Source organism: Phyllobates terribilis, unplaced genomic scaffold, assembly GCF_046119375.1.
Source record: "Phyllobates terribilis strain yellow unplaced genomic scaffold, ASM4611937v1 Scaffold_12__6_contigs__length_324123572, whole genome shotgun sequence".
Taxonomy (NCBI): domain Eukaryota; kingdom Metazoa; phylum Chordata; class Amphibia; order Anura; family Dendrobatidae; genus Phyllobates; species Phyllobates terribilis.
In genome coordinates, this window is record NW_027362772.1 from 203,063,072 (window position 1) to 203,083,723 (window position 20,652).

General features: G+C 43.9%; 1 protein-coding gene across 2 annotated transcripts in view; it reads right to left on the reverse strand.

Moving 5' to 3' along the window:
- Positions 1-20,652, reverse strand: part of DRC12 (dynein regulatory complex subunit 12 homolog) — a 52,301-nt gene that overhangs the window by 12,549 nt on the left and 19,100 nt on the right. The window contains exons 3-7 of one of the 2 annotated variants that reach the window (XM_073657841.1): positions 15,047-15,115; positions 13,207-13,269; positions 5,474-5,593; positions 4,061-4,153; positions 49-179 (exon numbers count right to left, since the gene is read on the reverse strand). In XM_073657841.1, coding sequence (XP_073513942.1) covers positions 49-179; positions 4,061-4,153; positions 5,474-5,593; positions 13,207-13,269; positions 15,047-15,113 — 474 coding nt within the window. In that variant the 5' untranslated portion in view covers positions 15,114-15,115. The remainder of the gene's footprint in view (positions 1-48; positions 180-4,060; positions 4,154-5,473; positions 5,594-13,206; positions 13,270-15,046; positions 15,116-20,652) is intronic. The other variant, XM_073657842.1, reaches the window with a different exon arrangement.

A 20,652-nucleotide genomic window follows, 5' to 3' on the forward strand; every position in this document is an offset into this window, starting at 1 on the left:
AAATAAAAAACATTTTTAATAAACTTGATGAATATAAAAAAAACTTACATGAAGGATCTGCTCATATTCTGTCTCCATGTTTTCTACCTGTTTCTTTAACTCTTCAATTTCTGCCTCTTTCTCTTTAGCAATGTGCAGGGATTCCTTGCTAAGTAGCTGAAAGGCTTGCTGGGAATTGTCTGTGTTTCCAAGAAGAAAACAGATGAAAATCTTCAATGCCCAGGATATTATGTGATTGAAATAATTTGCACACCAGCCCTGGATCTGACACTTTATGTTTAACTTATCAATCACCAAATCTGGATATCCAATAATAGTATTAATGATCAAAATACACACAAATATGTAAGAATATATTTAAATAGTTTAATTTCACGGTTATTGTTCATCTGATAATAACAGTCCTACACATTAGTAATTGTGAGTATAATATACAGTTAAGTCCAGAAATATTTAGACAATGACACAAGTTTTGTCATTTTACCTGTTTACCAAAACATATTCAAGATACAGTTATCAAATCAATATGGGCTCAAAGTGCAGAATCTCAGCTCTAATTTGAGGGTATTCACATCCTAATTGGAGTAAGGTATTAGGAATTACAGTTCTTTAATATAAAGAAATGGGGGATATAGGTCGTTGAAAATAGAGCTGCCGGGGATTCAAACGCATTGCTACTAAGATGATAACTATTTAAAAATGTATTAACTTGCTACGCATCTCGGAGCTGTTCTATCCCCTTCTTCAGGTGAACTGTCATTGACATTTTGTCTGAAGAAGGGGCTAGAATGTTCCATAAAGCATAGCAAGTTAATACATTTTTAAATAGTTATCACCTTACAGAATTGCAATTGAATCCTCGGAATTGCTATTTTCAACCACCTATATCCTCCATTTCTTTATCCTAATTTCTGGATTCCCTGTGGGATCCAGCAGGTGGAGCAGCGGCCAACCAGAGTATACATTTACCTGGCTCAGTGTTGTGCCTGAGAAGCACAACTCACTCAGGTGAGTAATCACTACTGCTGAGCCTGTAATTGTCCTGTATGATCTGTGCAAAGTGCGCTTTTTTTTCTTTTGTTTTCAGCTCTTTAATATGTAACTACTTTTTTAAAGGGACCAAAAGTAATTGGACAATTATCTCAAAAGTTCCTTAATGGACTGCATGGGCTATTCCCTCATTCATCCATCATCAATTAAGCAGGTAAAAGGTCTGGAGTTTATTCCAGTTGTGATATTTGCATTTGGAAGCTGTTGCTGTGACCCCACAACATGTGGTCAAAGAAGCCTTGATGAAAGAGAAACAGACCATAATTAGGTGGAAAAAAATAAATCCATCAGAGAGATAGCAGAAATGTTCGGAGTTGCGAAATCAACAGTTTGGTACATTCTGAAAAAAAAAACTTGGAACCTCAAAAAGGCCTGGACATCCAGAGAAGACAACAGTGGTGGATGATCGCAGAATAATTTCCATGGTGAAGATAAACCCCTTCACAACATCCACCCAAGTGAAGAACACTTTCCAGGAAGTAGGTGTTTCAGTAACTAAGTCTACGATGAAGAGGAGACTTCGTAAGAGCAAATATAGAGGGTTCACCACAAGGTGCAAACCAGTAATCAGCTTTAAAAATAGAAAGCTCAGATTAAACCTTGCCAAAAAACATCTAAAGTAGTCACCCAGTTCTGGAAAAGCAGTCTTTGGACAGATGAAGTGAAGATCAACCTGTACCAGACTGATGGGAAGAAGAATGTATGGAGAAGGCTTGAAACGGCTCATGATCCAAAGCATACCACATCTGCAAATCATGATGGAGGCAGTGTGGGTATGCATGGGTATGCATGGTTTCCAATGGTACCAGGTCACTAGTGTTTATTTATGATGTGACTGAAGACAGAAGCAGTCAGATAAATTCTGAAGTGTACAGGGCGATACTTTCTTTCAGCTCAGGTTCAACCAAATGCAGTAAGGTTGATTGGACGGCACTTCACAGTACAGATGGACAATGACCCAAAACATACTGCGAAAGCAATCCAGGAGTTTTTTAAGGCAAAGAAGTGGGATATTCAGCAATGGCCAAGTCAATCACCAGATCTCAACCCGAATGAGCATGCATTTCATATGCTTAAAGAGGTTGTCCACTACTTTTACATTGTTGACTAATCCTGAGGATAGGTTGTGAAGACCCGGGGTCTTCCATGTGTGTAACACCACTCAGACAATGCAGGGTGAGGGTAAAACAGTGTGGTAATACTTTATTGAACCACAAAGCGGGCAATAAACACACAGAACAGTCCCAGCAAATACCCAAGATGGTACAACATTACACAGTCTCACCCTTCCGTTGACCCGCCTAGGATAGAACAGCTGTGACTTTCAAGACTTGCAGGGCCAACTACCTCAATCAGTGGCACTCCACTTCTGGTGGGCCCAGACAGAGAGAAGGTAGCGGCAAGCTTAGGAAGCTAGCAGTCCATCGAGGTACAAGACCAGGAGACCCGAGGGTCAAAATCTGGCCTCCCAGAGAGTTTCTATGGGGCCAGGTGACCGGTCGGTCCCTCCTGACAACTACCAATGTCTCCATGGGTTCTGGGCGACCGGTGAGTCCCTCCTAGCAACCCCAAAACAACATATCCATGGGGCCAGGTGATTTTTGTCCTCTCCTGGTCTCCCCAAAAGTATCCATGGTCTCTCTGATGGTTAATTGAGCAGATCTAAATCTTTCCAGTTAGGGCTGTTACCCTTAGACTAGAATCATGTAGAATACAAATCTGTGTCTCTTTGGATGCAATGCAATCCATCTACTTTCCTGAATGATGTCTCTCATCCTCCTTGTAAGATCTTTCAGATGTACCTTGATTCTCTATCCCAAGTTTCATTCTGTCTCTAGCATAACAGACATCCCTGTTTATATTATCATTTGTGTGAGGTCATTAGGCACAGGTAAGAGGTAAAGGTGCAGGGCTCAGTTATTATTGAACAAATCTATTTACATAGTTGGTATGACTGGCTTTTAGTACAGTTAGCATATTAGCAAACAACATTGTTTCCAAGAGGAGACCGCAATCAGGGTTAGACAAATACTGGTCTGACCTTTAGAAATACACAAACATGTACAAATGTACAAGACAATTTAAACACAATAATGTAATTGAAACATAATAGTGTATTCTCTTGACTAAACAAATCTAAACATCGGGCTTATTAAGATTTTACTCTGCATCGTTACATAGATCATCAATGTTCGATTGGCTGGGGTCCAACACCTAGCACCCCCGCGGATCAGCTGTCATTAGAGTTGGCGGCGGTGGCTGCCGCCCGGAAATGTTCACTTGCCGAGTTGCTCCATCTACTTGTAGTGGCCGCCGCAGGGTACTACACATCCGCCTTCTATTGATTTGAATAGGAGGCAGATGTAGTGGGTGGAGCTTGGTACTGCACAAGTTGACAGAGCAGCTTTGCAAGTGAGTACTTCCGGCCGGTGACCACCACCGCCACCCATAATAGCTGATCGGCGGGGGTGCCTGGTGTTGGACCCCGGCCGATCAGACATTGATGACCTATCAAAAGGATAGGTCATCAATATAAAAGTAGTGGACAACCTCTTTAAGACAAAACTTAAGGCATAAAGACCCACAAACAGGCAACAACGGAAGTCAGCTGCAGTAAAAGTCTGGCAAAACATTACAAAGGAGGAAACCCAGTGTTTGGTGATGTCCATAGCTTCCATGCGTCAGGCAGTCATTGCTTGCAAAGTATTCTATATAAAGTAGTAAAAATGAACATTTTATCTAGGGTAAAGTATATTTGTCTAATTGCTATTGAAGAGGCTTTGCAAAATGGTTGCAATTATTAAACGTTTGACAGGATATTTTTATTTAACCCCTTTAATTAAACAAGAAAGTCTACAACTGCATCTTAACTGATTCATTTGAAAAAAAAAAATAGTAGCATGCAGAGCCGAAATCACGGAGACTCAGTCACCGTCCACTGTCCAAATATTTCTGGACCTAACTTTGTATATAGTCACAATTCACACCTGTAAATGACAAGTACACTCACTCAACTGCAGCTTTAATTCTGCTACCTCTTCCTCCAAGTGCTGTATACGCATTGAGTTCCGCTGCTCCAAATCCCGATGCTGCCGTGTCATTTCTATTGTGCAACAAACACTGTGAAAAACTGTCTGAATATTAAAAGCCAATGTTCCCACACATAACAAGTATGGGCGCAACATTAGAGTGCATAGTCTTTATACCGTGGCAGATGGAGTAGCTACAGGTCAGTAATGTAAATTAGCTCCCCTCCAAGAGGAAGAACACTGGTTCTCTAGTGCCCCCTGTAGGAGGTAGCAGTACAATACATGATGCTGCATGCCACCACTTTTCTGAGATGTAAGCCATGTAGTGCTGTTTGTGCCTCTGTAAACAATTGAAGGAACATGTAGATACAGTATGGGCTCATAGCCACCTGTTACTTCAGTATTTAGTGTTCACTAAACTAAACTCTTTTATTTCAGATATACAGGCATATGACACTGGAAATATCCTTCTGACTTAAATTTGGTCTATGTACCCATAGATTTTCTATATTTTTATGTGTATAAGTGTATATTTCTGATTAATGGTTGCATATTCATTCATGGGCCTATATATACGGTGTGGGGAAAGAACAATTGTCAAAGCAATCCACCACCCTGGGACTGAAGTGTGACTATACATTGCTCATGTGTAGCCACCCTACCTTATAATCACCATTTGCCTCCCGCTATATCAGCTCAGATCAACGTTTTGTTCCTGCTGCCTCCATGATGGCTCCCGCAGTGACCTGGAGAGTGTTGGGCTAATTCTAACCCATGCCTTACCTGTCTTTTCTGTGCTGTGGATTAAGAAAGGCAGGAGATGCAGGGTTTAGACTCACCACTGTACTCCCAATGCCACTGTGGTGGTCATCCTAGAAGCAGAAGGCAAGAAATGCCAATATCAACAGAAGAGGGATCATGAGGCAAAAGAAGGGAACCAGGTAGGACTACAATAGATGAACATTGAAAGTCATCATTTAGTCTCTGGGTGGAGACTCTCTTTTAATTGATTATGTTGCCTCCCCCCCCCCCATACAGCAGGCATCAGCCGAAGAATTGCCTACAACTTTGATTTAAACCAATCAGTTTTGGAGTCTTTTGCTCTTCTGTTAGCTGATCGGCAGCATGTTTACATTGGTCACTGATCAGGACTGAGCGCTCTTATGAATGCTTGTTTGCAGATTATCTGCCCTTGTAAATGGGCCTTTAGACTACAGGAGACCTAGTATAAAATCATAGCATTAGCTTGTAGAAACAAATAATGAATGGATGATAGATAGGTGTGTTAATAGATGAGGTGTTGTGCAGCTAATTTCAGATAAAAGACATTCTCAAAGTACAACAGTTGAAATTACTACCTGCCATGCCACACAGTTTCTTTCACAAGTCCGTACCATTATATATGGCCTGCTTTTCATCTCTTTCATCTTGTATATCTTCATGCAACTCTTGCAGTTTCCCATGCAGTTCATATTTGCGTTGTTGAGCCTGACGTGCCACGTGCCTCTGTAATGCTGATGATTTAGATTATAAACACACATGGTTCCAATGGTAGACTGTGAATGTTAACAAGCAATCAAAAATACCAGGAACTGGTCAAGTTATTACCATAAACTGATGCAAGTAGTTAGCAATTACTTTACATGAGTCCTCGTGCCTTATACTGCAGGTTATGCTGCTCTCCTTGCTTTGTTGGGCAGTAATTCTATGGAAGAATTCGTCAATAAGGGGATTCAATATCTTGTACATTTAACAACGGAAAATGCCATTAAATGTATGATAGACACAGGTTCACGGGTTCCAACACTGAGATCCACATCTGTCTTGAGAAAAGGGTCCTGTTCAGGTTTGGACTAGCCCACTGGGGAACAGGTGAATCCTCCGGTGGGCCCATGTGCAGGTGTAAGCCTCTTACACACAACATGAACAGTAGTTGGCCCAAAACATTTGATTCACTATATACAGACAATGTACATTCATTCAAGAAACTACCCAGTTAATTATTATATAAAAGCGAAGGTAAGTTTGTGAAAGAGGGTAATGGACATTTGCATGTAGCAGAACAGTTGGCCCCCAGTGTCAGTTACTGGTAAGCATTGGCACACCAGTCTGATCCTGTTGCATGACTCGCTCCATTAATTCATATGTGAGTTCTAAAAACTGCAGAGCGCACTTGCTTAACAGTTTTCGTAACTCCTATGCAAATAAATAGAGATCCACATGAACAGATGGAACAATGGAGAATATCATGATTTAGATTAATAAAAAATTCAGTACAATTTTTTTTTGCATTTCCATGAAATTGGAGGTGTACCGAGGTAAAGTACTGTCCAATGCACCATGGAAAACAGAGCAGTAATATGGCACTAGCACTGGGGAACTTAAAGAGAATTGATGAGTCTTAACCCCTCACCTCCAAACCAGTTTTCATCTTATTGACTGAGCCCTATTTTTCAAATCTAACATGTATCACTTTATGTGGTAATAACTTAATTCGTTATTCTGGAATTGTTTTTTCTTGACATTTTGTACTTCATGACAATTGAGGTTGATAAGAATTGTGATATATGAAAATTTTGGAACTGTAGTAAAAATTTAGAAATTTAATTGAATATAACAGTCATGCCACACAAAATAGATAATACATAACATTTCCCATATGCCTACTTTACATTCGCATCATTTTTGAAACCCTTTTGTTAGGATGTTAGAAAGGTGAAACGTTTTTTATTTTTTCATTCAAATTAGCTAAATTGTTTTTTTTCAGACCTATTCAGTTGTGAAAAGATTTTGAGGGCCCTAAATATCAAAAACAAAAATTATACAAATTTAAAAACTGCACCGCACAAAGTATTCAAAACCACTATGACGGTGAGTCATTTCTGAAGGACAAGCCATGAGTCGAGGAAGTCAAGGAGTCATAGCCAGGAGGGTATGTCATAAACAGAGGGGTGAGACAAAGGCGTAGTCAGGTCACAGCCTGGCGTAAGAATTCCAAAAAGGTATCGGATCAAGAGAAAAGGGGTTAGGCAAACAGATGGTCAAAGGCAAACCCAAGGTCGATTGACAAACATCAGAATATAAGAACTCAGAACACAAAGCAAACACAAACCACTTGAGCTAAGCTTTAACTGGCAATGTTATAATCATTGGCAGCCAGGAAAATAGCTAGTTAATCACACAGAACGGGTGACATCTGGAGGGAACCCAACAGGCCTGGCCAGATTGGACAGCTGAGCTCTCATTCACAATCCTGACAGCTCAGCATGCCCCTGATCCTATAGGGTGGCTGAACTGTCACTCACAGCATCCTTAGGACACTGAGTGGTGAAATTGTGACAACCACATCCAGAAAATGGGTTAATCCTTAAGGTACTTTACAGGAATTAATGCCAAGTAGAAGAAAAAAAATACATTTTTTCAACTAAAATATTACTTTAGCTGATGGTCTTGTCAGGAACCTGCAGATGTGTCAGTTATAATCCCACACAGCTCTACAGTGAGATCAGTAGATCAGAGAGCGGCCATTACACTGGTAATCCTTCTTCTATTTAAAATAAGCTTATAAGGCAGAGTTATCTTCCAGGCAATATCCTCCCCATTGCCTCGAAGAGGTCATTTCGATGAAGTGATAACAAATGATTTCTCAACAATAAGGCATCAATCAATGAGGCATTATCATTATCATACAATAATATCAATGAGGTATACAGAGATGACTTTTTTTCAGCAGTCTATAGCCTGTATTGCCCACATTAATAGTTTACGTAGGTCAAATGTGGTGACAGATCCCCTTAAAAAAATGTACCCTCCTTGTGTTTTTTATTAGACATTTCCAGCCTTTTGAGTTAATTTGTTCAAATGAAATGAAAAATGTCTAATGTTCACATTCTGATTTCTGTTGTATGTTCTGTTGTGAATAAAACATGGCCATAAGAGATTTCTAGCAGATTTCTATCATCATAGCATTCTTATTCTCATTACATTTTACACAGCATCCAAACTTTTTTAGAACTGGGGCTTTATAAAAAATATAACCCATAAATTATTACAAAATTTCTCCCAAGTACAGCAGTACCCTTTATATGGTCATATACTATTGTTTGTGCACATAGCAGGGCTTAGAAGATAAGGAGTGCAATTTGGCTTTTAGGGCGCAGAGTTTTCTGGACTAATTTGTAAGCACCAATTGAAGAGCCCCTAAGGAGCCCAAACAGCAGAAATTCACAAAAAGTGATTCCATTTTGAAATTACAATCAGGTGTAGTGACTATTTTGACCCTCTGCTGTTTTCCAGAAATTAGTGTGCAGTGAATGTTGCAAAGTGAAAATTGCAAATATTTTAGTGAAAATTGTAAGAAAGCAGCTGGATAGGTCCTGGATAGAGTATATGTGTCTCTGACGTGCCAAGCCTCGGTGACGAGAAACCCAGAAAACCAGGCTCCAATACATTTAGTGCGGAGAGGTATATTTAATGAGCCCAGATTTTGGGTCCGGGTTTTAGGAATGACTGAAAGAGCTGGGGCAGGACTGGTCATTCCCATACTCGAATCCAGGAGGTGCAGCTGGTGTAAAAGGGCAGCTGAGCTGCTCCAGAGTTGTCTGGGAGTAGAGGTGGAAACACCTCTTGGAATTGGCTTTGTAAAGGTGAAGGGATCTGTGATCCTTTGCAGACTTGATTGGACTTAATAGTAAAGGTGACCCTGTACATGCTGAGAACATTGTTTTCTTCTGTTATATATTGATGCTAGAAAGACTGTTTTCATTTTGCCTGGAGTCCTTCGAAGTTCATGTAGATAATAAACTTCACCCGCTTGGACTCAGCCACATTGTTTTCTTGTACCTCTGTGAATGCTGCCTGAAAGCGCCTGAAATGCTGCCTGAAAGCGAGCAAAACCACTACACAATACATAGTGCCCAGCTTGAGCTTCTTATTCAAAACCAAACAGGAAAAAGAGAGGTGATTCTCGGGCGCTGCCTCAGAGTGAAGACAAGTGTGTATGTTCTCTGGATCTTTATTCCTATAACGTTTCGAAGTTGATTCTTTCATCAGGGATTCCTGATGCGGAATCTAAGAGTTCCAATGCAAGTCAATGGCGGCGAAAACGGAGCGCTTCCGCAAAATAATTGGTAGTGCTGCGTTTTTTTCCGCAATGATAACCTGCAGCGGAAATCTCCGCAGCATGTGCACAGCACATGCGGATTATCATTGGGGAACATGGCAGCGGAATTTCCACTGCAGAAACACTTAAAAACCGCATAGTAGGCACACAGCCTAATAGAGTTTTTTCTGTACTGCAGCAATCCCCTGCATGTTGATGTTATCTGCAGTTTGGGCACCTTGTGGGACTCAAAAAGGGGGGGGGGGCATATGGCTTTTGGAGCGTGGAATTTATTGGATTGGTTTATGGGAGCCCTGTTGCTTTTCCAGCACCTTTGAGCTACTACAACCCCTGGCAAAAAATATGAAATCACCGGGCTCGGAGGATGTTTATTCAGTTGTTTAATGTTGTTGAAAAAAAGCAGATTATAGACATGGCGGATTGTACATGCATTTTCTTCCTGCCAGGGACATGCGGATGTGAAGCGTTCTTCACATGCATTTCCGCATGCGGGTTGACAAGCGCTTTCCAAGCAATTTTAGCATCACTTGGAAAGTGCTTGTCAACTTGGTCACACTATATAAATCCATGCAAATGGCACGGATTTATATAGTGTGACCTTAAAGAATATTTAAAAATAAAAAATAAATCTATACTTACATTCTGATGGCCCCCGGAGTCTTGCTTCGCTCCGTCCTCCCTTGCCGGCAGCTCGCGGTACACTACACTGAAGGACCTGAGGTCACATGACTATGACGTCAGTGCAGGTCCTTCAGTCCATCGTGAGCTGCCGGCAAGGGATGACAAGCGCAGCGGGGGCCATCAGAAGGTAAATATCATATTTATTTTTTATTTTATTCTTTTTTTCACAGGTTCTATGGTACCCGGGTCTGGAGGAGAGTCTCCTGTCCTCCACACCCGGGTACCATCCGCACATTGAAATGGATGGAAAGCGCATTAACATATGCAGTGATGCGCAATACTTGCGTTTCAATGCATGTCAATGGCGGTGAAAATGACGCGCCCCCTAGGCCATGGGATACTCGGCAGCCGGGCCTCTGTGTCTGGCCCGGTCCGTGACCCAGGGCAGTCAGTAAAAAGGGGGATATATTTATAAGGGATTTAAAGTGTTTGTGACGCCACCTGTGGAATGCGACCAAAGGGAGCCGACGCTGCGGAGCAGTCCTCTGGAGCAGGTGTTACGGCAGCAGGGATGGTGTGGCTCTCCACAGGTAGAGCTTGCTCCAGGGCAGTGTAAGGTGGTGTAGGTTGCGCTGGGCGTTGTAGTGCAGGGAGGGAAAGATGGCGAAGATAAAAGAATGGACAGAGGCACTGCAGTGCAGTCATCCGAGTTTTTACTCACAGTTCTTACGACAGTTCCACTGGTGCACTGTACAGTTGTCGGCCTCCCACGTCGCGCTGCGTTCACCAGGCAGGGGTTCAGAACTTCCTCAGGCAGATTAGGAGTACCTGACAGAACCCCACTTTCTTGTGTTCCTCTCTAGACCGACTTCACGCTCGGCCTACGATCCCTCTGTCTTCTGACAGATGCGGGGCGTACGGGTGTCATACTGCAGTCGCCGTACCCCCTAGGATCCCTTCTTAGAACGGAGCCTACTCCTCTGCTCCCTACCTGGGCCTCTAGGACTGGGCCCCACTTGTGGAGCAGAGCTCCTAATGAGACTCTGCTCCCTGACTGTCTTCCTGAACTGTTCTTCTGAACTGACCTGCCACCCTAAGATGGCTTCCCTTTATATACCCACTACTATAGTGCTCCCCTAAACTGCTTCCTCCACCCACACCCACTGCTGGTTCCCACTACCTCTGGGTTCCCCCCACTCCAGCCAGGGACAGGGCTCAGCTGGAAAACACATTGCATCTTGCCCTTCCAGTCGGCCTGGAGCAGTGTAGTGTTGGATGCAGGTGTTGGGGTTCCGGGCAGCACTCCCTCCTTACCTGAGAGAAGGAGACACCACACCTCTGGGTGAGGTGCAGTACCTCTGTGGCGACTGAACACTCAGGGGCGCCACAAAAGCGCAGCGCTTCCGCAAAATAATTGGTAGTGCTGCGTTTTTTTCCACAATGATAACCCGCAACGGAAATTTCCGCAGCATGTGCACAGCACATGCGGATTATCATTGGGGAACATGGTAGGCCTTCTACCATGCATTTTTTAAGCATTTCTGCAGCGGAATTGCCGATGCAGAAACGCTTAAAAAACGCATCGTGGGCACACAGCCTTAGTGTGCCCTTCTGTCCTTCTTTTATCCTCTCTTCCGTCCCGCATATCAGTGGGGCTCCAATGTTAGTAAAGCTGAAAATGAGCTTTTGGGAGGTGTGATAAGGCAACAGACAGTTAATAGTTTTGTTCTTTAGTTAGTCTTCTTTATGGCACAAAATGTAGATAGTGTTGGATTTAATGATACACTTAATCATTCTGTATCAGTCAAGTAAAGGAGTCTCAAGCTAAAATGGGGTCATGTTTTGGCGTAGGTTGCCTTGTTAAAGGGGTGGTCCGAAGGTAATGTCATTTGGCTCCTAACGCCCTATCTATTTGATGCTATAATCTAAGCTATTTTCTAATATATTTGCCTTAAAAATTCCCTACCTTTTCCTAACTACGCTATCTAATAGCTAGTGTTTTTTTTTTCTCTACTTCCTGTGTGATAACAATTTATTTGAGTATCCCAGTGCATGCTGGGATACTCAAACGGAGCGTCATCAGAGCAGGGGGCAGAGGCTGCGGTCATTGTCGCAGCCTCTGCCCTCTCCCTGAAACTAAGCATCATCAATGATGCTCTTTTCAGGAGCTGTGCTGTCCCTCCTGTGTCCCCCGCACACAGTTTCTACTGTGTGCGCTCTGCTGTCTGCTTAGATGAATAGTAATAAGCCGGGAACAGAGCGGTGGCACTATACCTGACAGAGACCAGTAACCAACTTTTGGGGGGAGGAGCTAGTGTCCTAGCTCCTCCCCTGGCTTATTAAGCTGTAGTAATAGGCTGAGAACATAGCGGTGTCACTATACCCAGCGGTGCAGGAGACTAGCTCCCCCCCCCAAAAAAGTCTGTGGTCTCTGCCAGGTATAGTGACACCGCTATGTTCCCAGCTATATTCATCGAAGCACACAGCAGAGAAGAGAGCGCACACAGGGGAGACAGCATGCTGCCCACATCGCACAGGGGAGACAGTGTACTGGGCTCATTGCACAGGGGAGACAGCATGCTGCCCACATCGCACAGGGGAGACAGTGTACTGGGCACATTGCACAGGGGAGACAGCGCACGAGGGACACAACAGGGACAGCACCGCCTCTGAAATGAGCGTCACTGATGACACTTCATTTGAGGGAGGGGGCAGGGGCTGTGACAGTGACTGCAGCCTCTGCCTCCTGCTCTGATGTAATTAATGAGTGCAATTTTTTACTTAGGGCTCACTCACACTTGCACATAAATCGGACAAGTGAAATCCGATAAAAAATTGGGTTGCACTCGGACCAATCTTATTCAATGAGGCAGTGCAGATCTGCATATTCTTTTTCAGCTCTACTCGGTATGAGAAAAAAATCACATGTCATACGGACCATCAGTATGGCATTCGATTTTTATGGATACATTACCATTATGTAGCATGGGAAACTGTAAATGGTCCTGTAAAAGATTACTAACTGCTGAGTAAAAAAAATTGTATACGGACAGCACACGGATGACAAGTGAGAAAAAAAATCATCCCACTTTCCTGGATGAGAATGGGATCAATTATTTATATGCTAGTGTGAACAAGGCCTTAGTTGAAGTATCAGAGTTTGGCTTCCACTAGTCTGATCACTGGTTTAATGATCTGCAATACTTAACGTCACACAGACAAGAATTGAGTTAGACCTTGCTTATAGCATGGCCTAACAGACCATTAAAGATGGCTGATCCCGAGGTCATTACTTGGCCATGGGTGGCCATGGTAACCACTCTATCAATACAGAAGGTGAAGAGAACACAATAGCATGACACAAGAAAGTCCACTGAGACTTACCAAGGTGGTCTTGCAAAACATTCACCTCAAGAGTTGCTTTACGAAACTGTTCTTCTAATGAACCTAAAAGAAGGGATCAGCAACACATGACATCAGAAGGGTAGCATCTATTACCTGACCAAAGGCAGCTAAACAAGAATAAGAGTTTTTGTTCTTCGTGTTGAAGCCATTTGTAATTTTTTGAGTTTCCTTTTTTTCTGCCACTTCTCTCAAGAGCCATAGCTTTTTTTAATTTTCCATCAACATAGCCATATGAGGGCTTGCGTTTTTGTGGGCCACTTCAAAGGTTAAAATTGCACCATTCATTTTATTACATAATGTTTCAAAAAAAAATAACAGAAAAAAACTTTAAAATGGGGTGAGATGGTGAGAAATAAATGAAATCCCATCATTGTTTTTTGAATTTTGTTTTTCGGTTTCCTTCATTGTGTAGTAAAAATGGCAATATGATTCTGCAGGTCAATTTTCTCAATACCAAACTAAAATAATTTTTTAAAACCAGTGAAAAAAATAAAAACTAAGAACTTATTTCTCCATCAATGGAGCTGTATGATGACTTGTTTTTTTTTGCAAGGCGAGCTGTAGTCTTTATTGGTATCCTTAAAGGGTAAGTAATGATTGCTTTTAATTGTATTTTTTGGGGGGGGCTTTAGATTTTTTTATGGGTTAATTCACTTTATATTTTCATAGATCTGGCTATTACGGATGTGGTAAAATTAAATATGCTTGTTTTGTTAACTTTTACACCTATTTTCAGATTGAGAGAGTGGAGGTGCAATTTAAACTACCGTAATAGTTTTTTGATGTTTTTTAACAGCTTTTAACTATTTTTTTGTCCTTCTAGGGGTCTTGAACCTGCAATTGTTTGACCACTTGCACGATGTAATGCAATTATCTGGTATTGCAATATTTTTTATTGAAATGAATGATCGTTCACTACCAGTCTCAGCCCAATATGGCATTTGGGACCTTTAGTGGATAACTCATGGGCACCCTGCAGTTGTGTCACGGAGATTGGGGGAGCGGGGAGTGAGCAATTGACAATCAAACAGATGTCCACAGTGAGTGTCAGAGATTGACAGCGGCATAGAAATAGTTAACGCCAGTGATCAGAGCTAGTTCTGGTTGTTGCTGTTAGAGGCAGGTGCCTGTTGTATAAGAAGGCCAGCACCTGGCTTATATAGAGCTGGCTCAGCTGCTTTGCCTGCTCCATAGACCCGCACCAAACATGGGCTTACTGGAAGGGGTTAATTCTAAAATCAGATAATTTAAAATCAGTTGGACCTTTGCAGTAGCGCTCTATTTAGACAAACAATGTAAAACTTGTCTGTTTCATCAATCAGACGTGAATATACAGAGTGGTTGGTATGAAGTGGATACATCAGTTGTACCATACGCCATGCCTGTGGCACCAAATTTTTGAGCATTGTTGTTTTAGAAAAGTATAGGGCTGTAATTATCAGCCATCCTAGATGTTTTCATTTATGGAAACAATAATAAACATAAATTGTAGCAGAGATGACATGCCATGCATCTATGAAGCATTACCAAAGCCATCATTGTTATTATTAAAATGTATGTTGCCAATGTGAATAAACCATTATTTAGGCACATATGTAATTTCAACTTTATGTATTTATTCCTGCTGGTTATTACCTATACCGTATTAATAATAATAATAATAATAACAATAATAATAACAATAATAATAATAATATTGTCTATTAGGCATCAATAAAGAAATAATGGTCTGTTTAATACACCTAGGTATAATGAAACAACTATGTGCACCTAGAATATAAGGCTACCAGTCTTATTCATAACATGTGCTGCACCATACCTGTCCCACCCTTTAGCTTCTTCACTTTCTTTTTCTTTGGTGACTTTGCCTTTAATTTCGGTGGCATGTCTACAAGAGACAGTGACGCACAGCAATATTTACTATTAGTAATCTTTATTATTATAATTGACTGTATACATTGTAAATTTATGAAAGAAAAAAATCATAAAAAGAGATGGGCATGGAAAATAAAGCTTCCTTTTTACATGATTAAGAATGATCCAGTGTTCTAATATATATATATATATATATATTCCTCATTCCTCATCTATCCCCTGTAGATTGTGAGCTCTCGCGGGCAGGGTCCTCGCTCCTACTGTACCAGTCACCGTCACATTTTGTTAAAGATCATTGTAATTGTTCATATATGTATACCCCTTTTTTCACATGTAAAGCGCTATGGAATAAATAGCGCTATAATAATAATATTAATAATATAAGAATTCCAGAAAAAAAGAAACAAAAATCACATGCCATAAGGACCATCAGTATGGCATCCGATTTTTACAGATAGATTACAATTCTGTAGCATAGGAAACTATAAATCCAGGACCATTTACAGTTTTCTATGCTAAAGATTAATAGCTGCTGAGTAATGATGAGCAAACGTGCTTGCCACTATTCGGTACTCGCCCGAGCATCACTGTGCTCGACAAGCTCAGCGAGTATTTCTGGGTTGCTCTGGCAGGAGCTTGGGTCCCCGCCCTGCATGTATGACGCTCTTTAGAGAGCCAATGAACATGCAGGGATTGCTTGCCACGCACTGTAATGCCGTAGCCATGTTGGTTGTGGGCATTACAGTGATTGGCTGGCCGCACAGCGTCATCAGGTCTATATAAGATCTGCCGCCGCTATGCTCATCACAGTCTACCCCGGAAACAGGCAGAGTAGGGAGAGCTGCTGCTGAGTCAGGGAGAGATTTGCTTGTTTATAGTTAGTATAGGTATTCCACAACATATAATATATATATCCATCTGAACTAACAGTCCTTCTGAGGACTAATCCAGCTGCATATTTTCAGTGGTGATGGTGATAGCAGGAGTTAGGCAGGCAGGGTATGTGACAGACTGCAGTGCATGATATCGCACAAGAGGGTTCATTGCATGTTCAACTGCTGACTGATCCTGCTGTGACAAATATTTGTAGACATAGCCCCAGGTATCAGGGGCCAGGGCATTTTTTTTTGTATCTTAACCCGGGTTATTTGGTTAAAAAACAAGGCAGGCAGGGTATATGACAGACTGCAGTGCATGATACAGCACAAGAGAGTACATTGCATTTTCAACTTCTGACTGATCCTGCTGTGACAAAAATTTGTAGACATAGCCCCTGGTATCAGGGGTCAGGGCTAATTTTTTTTTATCTTAATCCTGGTTATTTGCTTAAAAAGCAATCCTGAGTACACCATTTTTCTGCTGCATTTGCTTGTTAGCACTGCAGAATACAGCCAGATTTTTTCCATATTACAGCAATAAAAATCCAGAAATTTGAACTGAACGTGAAAATATTGTCCTCCATTTCGTTTTTTGTTGCAGTGTCGGTGAAGCTATTCACACGAGGTCTCTGTGAAGAATAGTATTAGTAAAATACAGGCCTGCTATTTAAAACCGTGGTTCTCTGTCAGTCATATGACTCGCCCCCAGGGCCGTGGGGCACTCGGAGCAGGGCAACAGGGCAATAATGGGGGTAGTAGTGGCAACCCTGTCCGTTGCTCAGGGTGGTCAGACCAATTGTTGTGGCAGTCTATTTGTAGGGTTTTAAATGTCCGACTACGCCACCCGTGGATTGCGGTCAGGGTTAACCGCCGCTGCAGTGCAGACCGCTGGGGCAGATGTAAATGTGCAGCACTGAATAGTGCAACTCCCCACGGGAGGAGTATGGCCCCAGGGCAGTATATAGATGGATGATGGAGGGGATGATTCCGACCGCAATAGCCAGGAAATGGAGGCCTCTTAAACAGTTCAGGGTCTTTATTGGAACAGGTGAGACGACCCAAGAACAGTCCCGGCTAGGAGGGGGCCTGGATGTCTGAGAACAAGTGGGAAGCTGGCCCTGGTCAGGGTGAGGGTGAAGGCCTACCGTACTGTCTGCGCTCTTTCTGGCTATTTCCCTCCTTGTGGTGTAACAGCCCACGTTCCTGAGCTCACCGTGTCTTCTCGCCCGTATGCCTTGCAACTTGGGTCCCTTTCTACTCTTGGCTTGGTGCAGCTCTGCTGGTCCCTGGTGGCGGAACCTCCGGGCTTCTTAGGCCAAGGAACATACAATCCCCTGCGGACTGGTTATTTGCTGTAGGACTTGGAATCCTAACAGCCTCGGACACCAAAGTCCGGTAGTTCAGTTTCTCTCTCAGCCAGGACAGGCTTCCCTTGCCTTCCGTCCCTGGCTCGTGGCTACTCTGCTGCCACTCGTCCTCCTCAGCCTCAGCTGAACTGGCTCTCCCTTCTCTGGGACACCTCTCACTCCAGAGACAGGTCATCCAGAACTCTCTAACCCTGCCCCCAGTTCCAGCTTTTATAGGGGCAGCCTGCTCCCCCTACTGGCCTGGGACAGGAGGTGCTGCATGCTAATGGTCCCTGACCAGAGAACCTCCCCCTTGCTCTCAGACACAGCTTTATTATACATTTGTGGCATCCAGGCCAGGGTAACACATTTTCCCCTAGTAAAATTTAGTACTCCGGGACTAAACAAGAAACAAGGGTAATATACATGACCATAAAAACATTATTAGGCAAGTAAAAGCAAACGACGCACAGGTTGAGTTCTTAAGGTCACAGTGTGGTCTGTGACCGGGTGTCCATTTCACCAACAACAACGGGGAGCTCTAACCAGGTGGGGGTCTGCCGTAGCCCCAAGTCCTTGACAGTCCTTGTTCATTCCATTGGTTAGCTCCAAACATATTTACAGGAAAGTCTCGGTTACTCACAGTTCATAACCTGTTATTCCATGTATTAACTGAAAGAAACTGAGAAAACGCGTAGTTACTGGTCATGCAATTACATTTTAAACAATTCAACATTTTGCAGGCTATTTACATTTGCTACCATACCCTACACTCTCCAGCGAGCTGGTATTTGCCCCTTAGTGCTCCGGGTTGACCTACGTAACCCACTGACTGGTGGTGGTCTAACCTGGCTCTTCTCACTAGCGCTCAGGGTGCAATCACTGGCTAGACTTACAGGCAAGGCAGGGCAGGCAGCTGTCTGCGGGTCCTTTGGCTTACCGCAGGCATGGTAGGCTCACTGTCAGCAGAGGGTTGATTCTCCTGGGCTGCTGGTACAGGCTCTTCTGCCTCTGGAGCTGCTTGTTCTTCTTCACTTTCCTGCTCTGGTGTAGGTTGTTGCTGAATTGGTTGCAGGAAATGCAGGACGGGTACCACTATGGCGTTGTTTATTCGAGTCCAGGACTGAGGGAACTCCCCAAGAACGGTGCTGATCATTTCTTCCTTGTCCTCTGCGGGTTCAAGGTCACTTTGATCCTCTTCTTCACTCCGTAGTTGTTCGGGGCACCTTTTTAGGTGGTCTCTGGAGATGGTACTAGTGGTTTCTCCTCCATCCTTCGTGACCACACACACCTTCGGGTTGTTGTGATCAGACTGCAATACTGTGTAGGGTTCCCTTTCCCACTGGTCGTCCAGCTTGTGTAGCCTTATCTTTCGCTTCAGGACCTGCTCACCAGGTTCTAGGGGACCAGCAGGGGCATGTTGGTTGAAGAGCCTCTCGTTTTTCTCTCGCCTGGGCCAGGCTCTTCTCCACACTTTCCTGTACCTTCTTGTACTGCAGTCACCTTTTCGTATCCCAGTCCGCATCTGGGGAGGTGTCCTCGGGTGTTAGGACTCCCATCTCCAGGTCTATGGGCAGCTTACCTGGTCTGGCTCGCATCAGGTAAGCCGGGGTGCAGTTTGTAGCATTCACCGGGATATGGTTGTATAAGTCTATCAGGTCCGGCAGTTTTTCTGGCCACAAGCTGCGTTCCTCCAGGGGCAATGTCTTCAGGAGATCAATGACTATATTGTTCATTTTCTCACACATCCTGTTGGTTTGTGGGTGGTAAGGCGTTGTCCGAATCTTCTTACAGCCATAGAGGTTGCAGAACTCTTGGAAGATTTCAGCCTCGAACGCTGGACCCTGGTCTGTCAGGACCTGTTCCGGATATCCGTGTGGGCGGCAGAAGTTTTGCTGGAAGGCTCTGGCCGCCGTTTGAGCTGTCAAGTCTTTTACAGGGACCACCACTAGAAATCGGGAATAGTGGTCCACGATTGTCAGGGCATAGACGTATCCTGACCGGCTTGGAGCCAATTTGACGTGGTCCAGAGCTACCAGCTCAAGAGGCTGCTTGGTGACGATGGGCTTCAAGGATGTCTTCTGGATGGTGCGGTCCTTCCTCCTTAGATTACAAGGGCCACAGTCTCTGCACCACTTCTCTACAGCCCCTCTCATGCCGATCCAGAAGAACCGTCCTCTTAGCAGGAACTCCAGTTTCTTCCAGCCGAAGTGCCCCGCTCTGTCATGGTAAGCCTCCAGGACCATAGCTGCATTTCGCCTTGGGACCACGACTTGCCAGGTCAGCTCGTGCGTCCGGTGGTTGACGAGTCTTCTGCACAGCTTACCTTCATAGAGGAACAGCCTGCTCTTCTCTTTCCATAGTTGCTTGGCTTCCTCTGGAGCATCTGGATCTAGACGGGCGTCTTCTCGGGTCAGCAGGTCCTTTATCATGAGGATTGCAGGGTCACTATCTTGGGTCTCGGCCCAGCTGTAGTGAGGTAGGGGATTGATCATGATGGTTGTTAAGTCTTCCTCCTTCACGCGGTGGGAGTATTGAGTGGCCCCATACCGGTGGAATGTAGGGAGCTCTACTTCTTCCAGCTCGTCTGGATCTTCTCCCTCATCGGGCAAATGGGGCATTCTCGATAGGGCATCTGCATTAGCATTGGCTCGGCCTGCCCAGTATTTGATGGTGAAGTCATAATTTGCTAGCCGGGCCATCCACCGCTGTTCTAGGGCACCAAGTCTAGCATTGTCCAGATGCGTTAACGGATTGTTGTCCGTGTACACAGTGAACTTCGCAGAGGCCAGGTAATGCTTGAAACGCACCGTTATGGCCCACACCACTGCCAAGAATTCTAGCTAGAAAGAGCTGTAATTCTCCGGGTTTCTCTCAGTGGGTCTCAGCTTCCGGCTAGCGTACGCGATCACCCTTTCTCTGCCCTGTTGGTTTTGTGATAGTACGGCTCCCAGCCCCACCTTACTGGCGTCCGTGTGGAGGATAAAAGGCTGGCTATAATCGGGGTAGGCCAGGATCTCATCACCTGTGAGGGCCATCTTCAACTGGTGGAAGGACTCCTCTTCCGGCTTGTCCAACTTGAAGGGTGGCTTTTGGCTTCTGGACTTAGACTGTCCTATCAGGAGGTCCTGCATAGGGGCTGCCATCTTAGTGAACCCGGGGATGAACCTTCGGTAGTAGCCTACCAACCCAAGGAATTGCCTCACTTCTTCGATGTTAGATGGGCTTGGCCAGCTCTTGATGGCTGTCACTTTGTCGGGGACGGGGGCTACTCCCTCTGCACTCACCACGTGTCCCAGGTACTGGACCTTAGGTTTCAACAGGTG